Raw genomic sequence first — 14245 nt, 5'->3', positions numbered from 1 at the left:
GTAAGTCGCAATATGTCTTAACACTACAGTCCTGCTACGCATTTATGCATGAATGCACTTAATGACAGATAGATTAACGTGCATTATGGCTCAAGGCTGGTGACCAGAAACCATGTCAAATGAGAGCTTCCCCGCGGCTTGGTTATTATAGTTGCAACACAAACGGGCATATCGAGTGAATCTTTAGGCTTGAATAACATTTTTTTACACAATTGTAAACCGTATTTGTTCAAAACTTATGCCAAAAGGCCGATATCCAAGTTCATTAATTGAAATTGGATGTAACCATAACCATAATTATTCCTTGACCATAAACTAAATTCATAAACTGAATCCAGGAAATGCATATGACGCCAATTATGACATTAACAGTGGTCATTTAGTGACTGCTAAAGCGTGGTGATAATAAATTACGACTATTTTCTAAATCTTTTATAGCTATGCTTAACGCTATCTAAAAATACAATTGTAACCTAGGCCTGATGTATGGATGCCAAATCGAACTTGCTGTGCGGTATAATATTTCGTAAAGGTTCACTTATCTCCCAAGTGCACATATAAGTATGAACTGCTGATATACATTCTGGGTTTAATGTTAGGAATAATCTTGCCTGGCCTTTAACTTGACCGTGTGGACACACCGAGATGACTGACACCCTGACCTTGTCTACAGCCTTATTTATAGAATGACGCGCCTCCGAGCCTACGCATGAAAAAAGTGAAAGGCTCATTAAACCTTTACAGGACCATAATCAAAAAAGAAACCAGTGCATGGCATCCTGTATGTGTATGACTGATCTTGAGTTACGTAACTGTACGCCATACGTTTTAGGCGTATCTGATTAATTATCAACTACAGATGATAATTAATACCCCAGGTAGGTTGGTACCCGAACCTGAGGTCGGTTCGGGTACCGTGAACAAATGAGGATAAATGAGGCACGAGTTAAGTACAGATTAGATTCTTATACTTTTTGAGAATATACCGGCTTACAGTTTATAGGTATAGAGTGCTAAGGGAGGAGAACGTTAACGCGCTCGTCTGGGGGTTCGTACTTGTGGTCTTCCGGGTTTAAAAAAGCTTATAAAGATTTCATTAAGGTAATGAGCTTCTAACGGGTAAAACAAATAAGGCTAATACAAGGATATGTTTATCAACATCGGGATGGAGGAACTACAGTATTTTCAAACCAGGCAGAAATTATTTGAATGCGGAATGAGCAATTGAATACAGAAATGACTGTTAATAATTTTCCACCTCACATAACTCATACTCACACATTACATAACCTCATTATAATTAAATATTATTTATCTTAATTTTCAATATATATACAGAGTAGGAGACTCAGAGTTTATTTCAAAAATTATGGTCAAAAATTCTAATAAATATCAGATTGTACACTCTAATGGATTCTTCACTTCTTCAATGTGCAAACTTAATTTTTTGCACGGATTTATTTTATCCTGACATCTTCACTGTTAAGAAATAAAATGTGACAAATTGAATTAAAAATATCATTACTCGAGCCAAGCGGGATTTGCTCTTCGTCCGTTACCTTCGTATGCGATGACCACGCAGATTCACCCGGTCCTTGTTTGGAAGCGCTTCTTGCAACGTACGGTTCTTTACGCGTTGATTGAACAATATATCCGTGTCCACAATAGTATTCAACGCCACGAGAACACGAGCTCATTTATCATTTATCTTGATCAAACAACCTTTGTAAAAGCAGAACAGATATTCAGAAAATAAAATTAACAAACAACAAGGTATCATAAGCGGCACTTGCACAGTGAATGGTGACTGAATCATAAATACTACTGAAATGCAATAATATGGCGTTAATATCGACTACAATGGGAAAAAACATCCAGAGCTTATATTTTTGCACTGAAGGCATAAATGTAAACCAAATTAGAGAAAACGCAAGTGCTTATTAACTCATAACGAAAAACTGATGAAGCTGAGTAGATATTCGAAACAGCAATATGCCCGACTCAGGACGACGTGAGGAGACAAAACGATTCAATCAATAAATAAAACAGGACTGGTCTCACGAGAGCAAGAAAAAACCAAGTGTTGTCAACAATGACCTCTTGGAAATTTAACTAAAATAGCATTTCATTTAATATTCAAGAAGTTTCTGAATCACTCTAACTTTAGAAGTCAAATTAATTTTATCGGGAACATGCATGTATGCGTGACAGTTCGACATTTTTGGGTACGTCCATATCGAGTCAAAACGATGTTTGGAAATTTTATAAAGACCTTCACCCAACCTAAGATTCACTCAACCGAATATGATCAAATATTAACAAGGTTCGCGCTCAGTATAGCCACTAATTTTCTTTCCTTTCACAGAATCTGTTCAATTAATATAACGACCGATGAAAAGTCAGCCCGGCTATAAGCGAGGTTATGATGGCAACTGACATAAGAGTTACTTTGTGATCTCCATTTATTGATAAAATTTATTAAAAAAATAAAATCAATCAATCTGAACCAAAACTTAACCTAGGGCCTTTTCATTGGTTTTGGGTTCTAAACCAAATATTGGGCATTTTTCAATGGTTTAGATGGCACATTACAATTCGCATTGATTATATAGAATTCACTTCATTTTTTTTAGCAAAAATAAAGCTTTTGATTATTCGTCAGCTTCATACTATTTTTCTTTGAAGCGAACTTTTGGCTTCATTACTATTCATGCGTTTTATTTTTCTTCTTCATTCGTTCTCTCATAATAAAAATTAGTCCGTTGAAACGAATAGCGTTAACTGAGGCAGTTAAGTTTTAAGGAATCACTGGGGAAAATATCGGTTCTAAAGTAAAATTAATTGTACCGTCCGTGCCAATGGCCATTTATATTACCTTGATTTTTATTCATAATATATATGCAGAGAAATTTATTGAATGAATCTACATTTAATTTAATCTATCAAGTTAATTATTTCAGTGTAAGTCATGGAATTGTAAGCTTAAATAAAAATTCTGATGTAAATGGGTCCAGGCGTTTCAAAAATTAGGAAATGTGTCAAATCATTATTTACAATATATAATGCTTGTACCTGAATTAAAACATTTAGCAGTTAATTTTTTATTGTTATCATCTCATTTTCGGTTTATGCAACGACTTCCTTCCTGTAGCTGACCATACGCCTGTTCGAGCGTGACTGGAATTAACGCGCCCGCCCATCGCAGTTCAACGGGATTGCTGTTTTTTTCCTTTAATTGTTGATGGTTTTTTCCTTGAATTTTTTAACGTTAAATGATCGCGTTTTTCGCTGTTGCCTTCCGTTTTGAGACACATGGATGGGTGGTTTTTCTAAATAAATATTAAATTTTCATTGCTAGTGCATAGAATTTTTTTGTCGAGTAGAGGAAGACTTTTACTCAACATTTTCATCGGGAGCACAAGATGAGACTTTTTTCTGCTCAGCGTATGACACAGATATGTTATTTTTCTATCGTGCCATCATTAGGGCATTGGATGGCTTTCTTTGCTTGCTACAGTAAAATACGTAGGGCTCTGTTTTACGCCAAATTGGACACAATACTTACTTTCTGCTTCATATATTTTTAGCGTATTGTGTAAGAAGGGCACATTTTTATGACTGTTAGCAGTATGTTGCACACTCAACAACTTTTTAATGTTTTTTTTTGAACAACGAAAAATCAAATCTTCTGCTTCGTGTCAAAAAGTAAAAAATTAGTTCATGTGTAGCTAGTGTGAGTTAGGGTAGATTTAGATTTGTTGGTAGAAGGATGACAAAGTCATGCGTGAAATTTATTTAAAAGTCATCGAACACACAAAATCAAAAATACACAAACTAGTCATAGTATTGATAGGTGAAATTATAGTGATAGTTATGTTCCTTAAATACTGTTCATAACTATCTTATGTCTTCAGCAGGACTATAAGACGTGATTCTAGAATGCATAATGCATCCAAAAATGCACTATGCCCTCGAATAAATTTTTGAATACATAGTTATGGATGTAATTACACCTATGGATGTATTTTAATCCGTAAAATGCATCCTCGTGACCCGCGTCCTCAGAAGCAGAGATCTTGTTTGCTGACGTCCAGCTTGCTGGTGTCCAGCCCGCGGTCCGTTATCACGCCGAGCACCTTCGTGATGATGGCTTCAGGGGGCGAGCGCTGCCGGGTCAAAACCCATAGGAATTCTGAAGGAGGTAGAGGTATTAGCTTAGATTTGGATGGTAGAACTTTTCCTAGATTTTGGGTGGTAGAACTTTTGGATGGTTGAACTAGAAGTATATGGAACGTCACGGATGTTTAAACAATGACAAGTACATTTATCATGAAATAAAAAATGATTTGTGTTTGCGGGTGGTTCATCGAAACCGGGTGTATTAGCCATTTTGTAGGAAGAAGTACTGTCTAGTATTCTGTGTAATACGTAATAGGTCACTGTCATTAGTTGCGGAACATAATAACCTAGCATGACAATAATTACAGATAAAGTTCAAGAGATCGCTATGGCTCAAATAAGAGTCCTACAACTCACCGGCGTAAGAGAAAACCGAGGTTCATCTAAAGTTCCTGAAACTCACTGATATTGGCGATAAGCAGGACTCGAATAAGGTTCCTGAAACTCACGGATGTTGGCGATAACCAAGGCTCGAATAAGGTTCCTGAAACTCACGTTGTTGTTGATAACCAATCTCGAATAAGGTTCCTGAAACTCACTGATGTTGTTGACAACCAAGGCTCGAATAAGGTTGCTACAACTCACGGATATTGGCAATGATGGCGGCCTGGCAACTCCAGACGATGGCATAGTTGTCATAGTCCGTGTCGAGGACCCAGTAGTTGCTTGCGGTCACGCTGCTTGTGTCGTTAGCGACTGCGCATTTAGGATACGATAGAGTCAGCGTACAAAGCTCTTTGATTGAATCTGATAACAATAGCTTCAAGCATGATAGAAATACATGTTAATTTAGTAATTTAAAGAAATATGTCGTCGATTTAGCTCGATGTGCTTATTAAACTCCTTCAAGTTTGATAATTTTCTTTCATTTCTAAGTAATAATGTCACTTGTTTGCTTTAATCGCAAATTCACCAAAAACTTAAAAGCAAAGAAAACTCCACAAAAATTCATAGTATCTTTAAAGAAAACTTTCATTTCTGTATTCATTCATTTCTGTATTCATTTTAATATTAATGTATGCCTGCTTGTACATAGTATATTTATAGATGTTCATCTCTGTATATGTGAGTGGCAATACTTACAAGGAGTTGCAGAGGTGAATGACACGGTTAATTTCGCTTCAGTTTTGGTTGGGTCTGCAAATTTTGCTTGCCCTACAACACTCACGGGGATCACTCTGTAAAAGCGTGCAAAATTTGTGGTTTTCAATTTATATCTTTAGGATCAATTTACAACTTTTCTCTCTAAAAATGTTTGAAAACTTATACATGAATCTCTTATTTGGACGATTAATTGTTAATTATAAGAAATGATCTTTTAATTTATGAAATTAAAAACGTCCAACAATAAATGAAAACAGTTGATAATTGATGCACTTTGCTATAACAAAATAACAACTTTTCAGCAACGACAGCAATACTATAACAATTTAAATATGAATCATGTTTCAATAACACAGAGACAAAAATATTTGCATGTATAATGATACATTTCTCTGACTCACGTTATCTCACTCTAACATATTGCATGTATTTCTCTCTCTCACGTTATCTCACTCTAATATATTGCATGCATTTCTCTCACTCACGTGATCTCACTCTAATATATTGCATGTATTTCTCTCACTCACGTTATCTTTTGGTCGTTGCGGACGCCGATGATGCCGTTACCGGCGTCGGTGTAGGTTGCTGTGGTGCAGCGGCCGCCCAGCTGGAAGATGGTCTTGTACTTGCGGTTCTCGTACCACAAGCCGAGGTACTGGAGCAAGGGAAAACAAATTATTTGTATCATGCGCTTGCTTAAATCGCAAGTTAACCAAAAATCGCAAAAGAAACAAAACAAAAATGAATATGCCACGTATTATTCGAAAGGGTTTGTGATGAAGATATCGAGGAATTCAGCAAACGTTCGCGTTTCTCATAAATTCGTGGAGAAAAAAGAAGTCTGTTAAAATTTGTTCGCAGAATAGTTGTGATGATTGACCGCGGCACAATAAACATAATTGACCAAATTTTTTGAGATTTTTCTGAAAAATTTGTTCACAAATTACATTCTTGATATAGGAAACAAGCAAGATAAGCCTTGCTATGTTGCTATGAAATTCGAAGGAAGTGAAGATTTATTGCCTGCTTTAAAAAGCTCCATATTTTATATATTTTAAGAATAGGATCCTTGAAACCTGAAAATACCATTTACTCATCATCCTGGCTGCGCTAATAAACCAAAATGCAGTGAAAGCTAAGAACATGAAAATTGGTCAATTTTAATGCTTTTTTCCTTTTTTTTCTATCGAGGAAATTGTTAAATTTTGTAATCAAATAGATCGCCACAATGTAGAGAGCAGGCAGCCGTAGCAGCCACTTTACTTCTCGTCAGGTTCACTACAACCTTTTCTTATTTCAATTCCTTACTAATTCTTGAAAGCCCGTGGCGTGCATTAAATTAAGAAATTAATGTATTTTTGTAAGTATTTATTTCAAACCACACACCTTTTTGACGTCCAAATTCGGGACGACCGCCTGACTGGGACATTTGGCGAAAAACAGTTTCTGCGCAGCCGCGGTTGCCAGTAAAGAGATGACGAGAACGAGCAATGACTTCATTATATACGGGTGTGATGTAAGGCGAGTGTATAGTGCGATTTTTTTGTTCAAATCTACGAAGAATCTGAAAAATATAAGTATCCTGATTAGTTTGATAATTTTACAAGAATATTTCTCTATTATGAGAATAGGATTTATGTTATCTAAAAGTTATAAGTGGTCACTTGTTGCTATCCAAATTGAACGAATTGCGAAATTTGTTTCTCACTCGGTTAAAAATAATCACTTTGCCACTAGTTGGCATAAGACAAATTTTGTGTCATAATGTCATGAATGATACTCGCATTATTTATGTTTTTCGAAAAAATCACTACAAATAGTGCCTCTTTCATTTGTTAGAATATTCGAAGAGACAATTTCGATTATTCTTAAAATATAATTTATAATAGTGACGTTTATGTCACCAATTTTCAGTTAATGGCACTCGAGTTCATTGAGAGCTGTTGTCGTCACTCGCTCGTACAGCCTTTAACTGAAGTACGCTTATCGTCAGGCTGAGGACCTGCCAATTCTTATATACTAGAGAGTAATGAAACGTTACGTACAGGATGGCACAGCTGGATGGCTTTAACGAGCCAAATATCGATTCTTTAAAAATCGATGAGATCATTTGGTTCGCGAGTGATTTTTCTTGTGGTTCTCGTGTAGTTTTCGATTCTTGCGCTTAGAATAAACATTAGAAAGTTAGTGGATATTACGAATTTTTGAAAACCAATATCGTTTTTATTACAATTATAAGTAAGCCAGACAAGATTAATGTTTGGCCAATATCTGTATGTTGAACTTAGCTTTTAAGATGATGGTAGGTGTTGTTTTCGGCTGTCTACCTGGTTAAGAACGGAACTGTTCGGTGTCTACCTGGTCCGTCAATAGCTAACTACTTAGTTAATTGACAGATCTTCCTGAAATTTTGTTCACATATGTTGAACACTAATAATACAAACACATTTTTTGGATGAATTTGTGTAAAAAAGCGCAAAAAGTGTGAAAATTTAGATAAAATGAGAAAAAAGAGGGTCATTAGAGGGCAAATAGATTCAGAGTTAAAATTTCGTAAAAATTCTACTTTATACATTGAACATACGCCTATCGACTGAAGAGTGTCTTATTTGATTTATTATTATTATATTGATTTTCTAAAGGTTTTCCCTCTCCTAAAACACCCATAATTTCACTATACATCAAAGAAAGAAAAAAAAAAAAACACGAAAAAGGCCACCTGAGGCGATATATATTTTTTTGATGAATCGAATGATATGTCTCACTATGTTGTAGTTCCTGAATGGAAGCAGTTATAATTTTTTTATGTTTAGAATTTTTATCTTTCAAAAGTCAACAAACTGAAAGTTTTTTAAACGAAAAGTAAAGTTTGAAAATAATTGCTTGGCATTTTATATCATTGGATGCTCGTAACGAAGAAATCATCATGAGCCTCACGAATCATTGTCTACCAGTTTTACATGAGTGAAAATTTATTTAAACCTTAATAATAGTAAATAGTCATTGTAGTTAGATCAACAAGAGAATAATATAGTTAGGTACAAACATAAGCACGCGGCTAAGACATAGCAACAGGCCATGGGCCTATTTCTTCAACGCCGACACTTCTATTCTATTCTTCTATTCTATAACATAAGCACATAAGACATAACAAACATAACTACATAAGACATAACAAACATAAACACATAAGCTAAGACACGCACATATACATAAACGGTTTGTTGCGTTGAACGGGCCATTAATCAATTTCACAGCAACAGAATGAGATCAGAGACGAAAAAGAAATATTTTTGATTCCCAAAGGAGGACGTTCCCTTAATTATTTTATTGAAAAAAGGTTATTAAATCAGTGACTGCTTATGCCCTTGAGCAAATATCACACTAAGTCTATGAAATAAATTTACTGGCGTATAAAATTTTACTGGCTTCACTTTAAATCTGATTATAATGCAGAAACTTGAAAGAAGAATTAAAAATGGTCGCACATTATTAAAATTAAAACCATTTTGTTGCCTTCACTTTTTACAGCTGCTCTAAGTATCGATTTAAGGTGCGAGTGTCTTTATAATTACAGAATCTTCGATAGCTGGAGAATCGAAGAAAGATCATTTAAAGTACAGCAAGTGTTCACTCACATTATCTTTTGTGTATGAAATCAATACACGTTTCCCAAAGTCACATTCATAAAAATATTTTTGGAAGAGGTCTCTGCATAATTCTTCATAGAAGAGAATTTGGGTATATGTTTAAGAAAAAACGCAGATATTGCATCACTGAATTGAAGTTTTAGATTATGACTCACTTTCATTTCGTTAAATAAACATGAATTTCCTTCCAAGTTATTAAATTTGCCGCGTAATAATATATTGAAGATAATTCTATTTTGTTGCACGAACACATGCCAGGACTAGATTCTGACCATTACAAGTGAATTTCATAATCCCATTGTGTGAAAAATATCTATGTTTGAAAATAATTGCTTGGCATTTTATATCATTGGATGCTCGTAACGAAGAAATCATCATGAGCCTCACGAATCATTGTCTACCAGTTTTACATGAGTGAAAATTTATTTAAACCTTAATAATAGTAAATAGTTATTGTAGTTAGAACTACAAGCGAATAATATAGTTAGGTACAAACATAAGCACGCGGCTAAGACATAGCAACAGGCCATGGGCCTATTTCTTCAACGCCGACACTTCTATTCTATTCTTCTATTCTATAACATAAGCACATAAGACATAACAAACATAACTACATAAGACATAACAAACATAAACACATAAGCTAAGACACGCACATATACATAAACGGTTTGTTGCGTTGAACGGGCCATTAATCAATTTCACAGCAACAGAATGAGATCAGAGACGAATAAGTAATATTTTTGATTCCCAAAGGAGGACGTTCCCTTAATTATTTTATTGAAAAAAGGTTATTAAATCAGTGACTGCTTATGCCCTTGAGCAAATATCACACTAAGTCTATGAAATAAATTTACTGGCGTATAAAATTTTACTGGCTTCACTTTAAATCTGATTATAATGCAGAAACTTGAAAGAAGAATTAAAAATGCTCGCACATTATTAAAATTAAAACCATTTTGTTGCCTTCACTTTTTACAGCTGCTCTAAGTATCGATTTAAGGTGCGAGTGTCTTTATAATTACAGAATCTTCGATAGCTGGAGAATCGAAGAAAGATCATTTAAAGTACAGCAAGTGTTCACTCACATTATCTTTTGTGTATAATATCAATACACGTTTCCCAAAGTCACATTCATAAAAATATTTTTGGAAGAGGTCTCTGCATATTTCTTCATAGAAGAGAATTTGGGTATATGTTAAAGAAAAACGCAGATATTGTATCACTGAATTGAAGTTTTAGATTATGACTCACTTTCATTTCGTTAAATAAACATGAATTTCCTTCCAAGTTATTAAATTTGCCGCGTAATAATATATTGAAGATAATTCTATTTTGTTACACGAACACATGCCAGGACTAGATTCTGACCATTACAAGTGAATTTCATAATCCCATTGTGTGAAAAATATCTATGTAAGGAATATTACATAACATAACATAACATAGTGATCTCGGCGCTGCAGTGTAGGTCTGATGTGGCCTGTCGCCGATTCTTTTCCTTTTCGTGCCTTGTTCACAGAAGATCTAAAATTGTGTTATTTGACCGGATCTTTTCATGACTGGCGATAGTTTGAAGTAGCTACTAGACTTCCACCGGGTTCGATAAGGAGCTAGGCATTTCAAATCTGAACATATATTTTTAACATATATATTAATTCAAACCCTGCAACACTGCGTAGAAGCAAAACGCGAAGCAAAATCACTGAGGCGGGACGTCTGCCTTTTTATTTGACCTGAAGTCCATGGCTTGTACTGCTGTACATGCTTTGATGTACTTAAATGTATGCGACTGCAATAACAATGATATTAAATTTTAAACAGAAAGAGCAAATTATTTTTGGGTTGGTAGAAATTTTCGGAGCTGTAAAAACGCAAGTGTGAACTACGGTCGTGAGGCTCGCGAAAATTTATTGTAATTTATTGTGGTTCATGAAAATGAAAGCATTAATGACCGTTAATATATTTATATTTAGCTATGCAGAAAGCCGTAACTTTATTCGAAAACTAGTAGACTTGTTCCTAAACTAAAACTTTCGAATACCTGAGCAGCGATCGTTGCAAAGTATTCACTAGGAAAAATCGATGGACTTCCGTTTGAAAATCCAATGAATGAATAGGTATTATTTCGCAAGTGTAGTGGAAAATCGATTAATGACAAAGAATTTACGTTCAAGATCAATACTAATTTACCAAAGATCAATACTATTAGTTTTTTTTATTTGTAGATATTGCAGAGTTAAACGAGATTTAGCATCTGAATAGCTGAAATTTTTTAACATTTTTATGTGCTCATTTTACTATAATTTAGCATAAATTCAAGTAATTAGTTAAAACTAGCTTATAATAATCTATTGAAATTTGAAAACCTAACAAAATAGACTTATTACTTTCCTTCTTCAAGCCATTTTAAGCAGTTAAGGTAGAAAATGAACTTTCTACCGCACATGCGAAACATGTATTTTGATTCTCAAATTTATTTGCACTCTAAAGTCCTTATGAAGGATATGAAGCATTCGTTTCGTCCTTATTTCAGGCTCAGCTTAGGATTTTTTAAGAAAATTAAGTATTATTCTGAAATTATTTACGTACATTTTGGCAAATGATTTAAAAATTACATATTCCTCATTGTTATACATGCTTTCTTTCTTATACATCATAAATGTCCTATAAAACTGTGTGGCCGATGAAATAAAACGAAAGAGTAGCCCATGGAAAGAAATTTTTGGTCGTCAGAAGAAAAAATTTTGATGAGATACCAATATACAGAAAAAAGTATTTTTCCGGCTTCTATAATTCGTTTACCTTGTGCAAAGGAATTTTTCGCACCTGCCTAATGGCAATGTTAAAAAAAATGATTACTAATTCTGGAAGTATGATTGAAATAATGAGGGAAGTAAAACCAACATTATCCTCTGAGATTAAGTTTTCTTAAAAGTATCAGAGCTTTTTCAAAGATTAAAATTAAAAATATATCGAGTTACCTAGCTACTAAGTTCACAGTTCACCCTTGATTGAACCTAATGGTTCAATCAAGGGTGGTTCAATTCTAATTCATCCTAATGGTTCAATTAAAAGTTCATGGGTGAACTTCTAATTTTCGCAATTTTACAAACATTTTAACCCCTGTGAAGTTCACCCTCAGGTAAAATTTAAATTTTAATAATGCAATTCACCTTCAAGCCTCCCCACTTTTGAAACACAATACAACACTATTAATAAAATTTCAACGCTATAAAATTACGTAATATCATGTGTTTCAGTGGTGACATCATGACAAACTACAGGGAGATAACGCCTTTTTTTAGTAGTAGTTTTAGTTTAGATAACGCCTTTTTTTTAGTGGTAGTTTTAGTTTAGTTAACGCCCTTTTTAGTACGTAACGCGGCTGGTGTTTGGTAAATGTTAATTGCAAATTTATAGCAGTTTAATTACGTTCTAAAAAATTAATTTTACTTTTGATGTTCAAAAGGAGTTGAATGAGTAAGATATGTTACTTGTGGGCTTAACCAGGTCTTCTCTTATTAATATCACAATAGTTTGAAAATTTGTAACGTAATTAATACATATTCATGGGATGCAGGAATAGTGGGATTCAAAATAGCGGAATTCTCAAATTTTATGTATACTATTTTCCACAGGCAAAGCCAGGTTTTGCCACCAATATTGAAACAATATAACATAATTCTTATTATATGTTATTGCTCGACATGGAAATTTCAGCCTATCAAATTATCGAAAATATCCTACGTACTAGCTGGGCCGCGAACTCGACTGAAGTTTGCAGATACAGCATTAACGATATTCGCTGCTGGAAATTTATTTATGTCAGGGCCTGGAAAATCTACAAAGATGTAGCTGTTATTCATTGTTAAAGTTCTTAGGCACTATAATACTCAAGTGTGTAGTATTATTTGTTGTAGTTGAATTGCATTTTCATGATCTTAATCATTTGTTGACTATTCTTCCTATTCCTAATAATTTCTCAATTATATGTGTCACGAATTGGATATTAATTTTCACTTAAATATTTCTCCAAGTTTTTAATCACATAAATGAAGCTTACGGTTTCTTAATTTGAGTCGCTATAATAGTTTGAGACACGATCGAGTTTTCGAATTCATCTTTTCGAAGGTTTCATTAATAAATATTGGAATAATAACATAGTGATGTCGGCGCTGAGGAGTAGGCCTGGTGTGGCCTGTCGCCGATTCTCACTTCTCGTGACTTGTTCACAGAAGATTTGTGAACAAGTCACGGGTTCGATATGGTGCTAGGCATTTCAAGTCTGAACATTTTTTCCATAGCTTTATCTAGTCTGTTCTTGAACGCGTTCATACTTGGAGCGCCAACGATGTCATCGGGGAGGTTGTTCCACATGTCGGTGATTCGAAGCGAGAAGAAATGTTGTCGCGTGGAGAAGTTCCAGCGCAGCTTTTTTGTTTATAGCCGTGGCCCCTGGTGTTGGTTCTCGTTTCAAATTACAACTACAATTCAAATCGTTCAGTAATCACACTTTTAAGAGCCAAGTTTTCAAATATTTTTATTCGTACATGCGTGTCCAAAAACATTTCAAACCGGCAAATCACAAGCTCCTCCTCCATTTTGCAACCCTGAGTTCCCGACGGAAATTTTTCAACAGTGCCAGCAATTTCTGTCGCAGCTTCAGTGGCAGTTAGGAAAATCCTCTTTCCTCACAGTGATTGGGAGCCTCTGCCTTCATTTGGGCGGCTATTGTTTTTCCGTTGAAAGTCTCGGATGTTGCTCAAAGGAATCCAGGGCAACTTGAGAGAACTAATCTCCGGAGTCGCTTCTTTAGATGAAATTCAATTCCAGGCCTCGATCGCACGGCAGGAATGTAAGACCGAGTGCGGCAATGCCTGCGTATATCGAGGAATTCGCTGGCAAGTCAAAATACCCGAGTACAAATTCTTCGGTGAGTGGGGACAATTTTGGGTTTAATCTTGAGGAAATTAGGAGTGGTGTGCTTCAAGAAGGCGTTTGAAATTGACAAAAGAAAATCATTACTCCTCCATTGGAGAGCTTGTGGAATCATTTTGCTTGGGACTGATTGGAATCGCTTTCCAATGAGGATTTGTTGTGTTGCAATAGTAATGAAACATTCACAATTTGAAAGTTATTTATTACGATTTTTCTTTTTACTGCCTGTCAATGGAATGCGTTGCGAAGTGAATACACTTAATGGAAAAGAAATGTCATGGTCCGGTACGGTCAAATCGGGGCGTTGTGTAATACTAACAAGCAACGCATACAATTATCTAAGTTCGCAGTAGTGCCATGAAAACAAAATA

The 14245-nt window shown here is 34.9% G+C and overlaps 1 protein-coding gene across 1 annotated transcript; it reads right to left on the bottom strand.

The window, feature by feature from the left end:
• Positions 1-3778: 3778 nt before the first annotated feature.
• LOC108678388 (apolipoprotein D) lies at positions 3779-6849 on the bottom strand. The gene is made up of 5 exons (XM_018166803.1): positions 6670-6849; positions 5811-5938; positions 5263-5357; positions 4765-4875; positions 3779-4192 (listed from the first exon to the last, which is right to left on the bottom strand). The coding sequence occupies exons 1-5, from the start codon at positions 6781-6783 to the stop codon at positions 4062-4064; spliced, it is 579 nt and encodes a 192-aa protein (XP_018022292.1). The 5' UTR covers positions 6784-6849; the 3' UTR covers positions 3779-4061.
• Between the last annotated feature and the right edge of the window lie 7396 nt (positions 6850-14245).

Source organism: Hyalella azteca, unplaced genomic scaffold (assembly GCF_000764305.2).
Source record: "Hyalella azteca isolate HAZT.00-mixed unplaced genomic scaffold, Hazt_2.0.2 contig4976, whole genome shotgun sequence".
NCBI lineage: Eukaryota > Metazoa > Arthropoda > Malacostraca > Amphipoda > Hyalellidae > Hyalella > Hyalella azteca.
The sequence above is the reverse complement of the archived record's forward strand: the minus strand, read 5'-3'. Positions and strand labels throughout refer to the sequence as shown.

What these genes read in the sequence shown, in the direction of transcription:
- LOC108678388 (XM_018166803.1), bottom strand. Translation starts at nt 6,783, where the DNA reads ATGAAGTCATTGCTCGTTCTCGTCATCTCTTTACTGGCAACCGCGGCT. An exon ending in ATTCACCTCTGCAACTCCTT is followed by an intron (nt 4,876 to 5,262) that starts GTAAGTATTGCC and finishes CTAAATGCGCAG; the next exon opens with TCGCTAACGACACAAGCAGC. An exon ending in CGCCATCATTGCCAATATCC is followed by an intron (nt 4,193 to 4,764) that starts GTGAGTTGTAGC and finishes TACCTCCTTCAG; the next exon opens with AATTCCTATGGGTTTTGACC.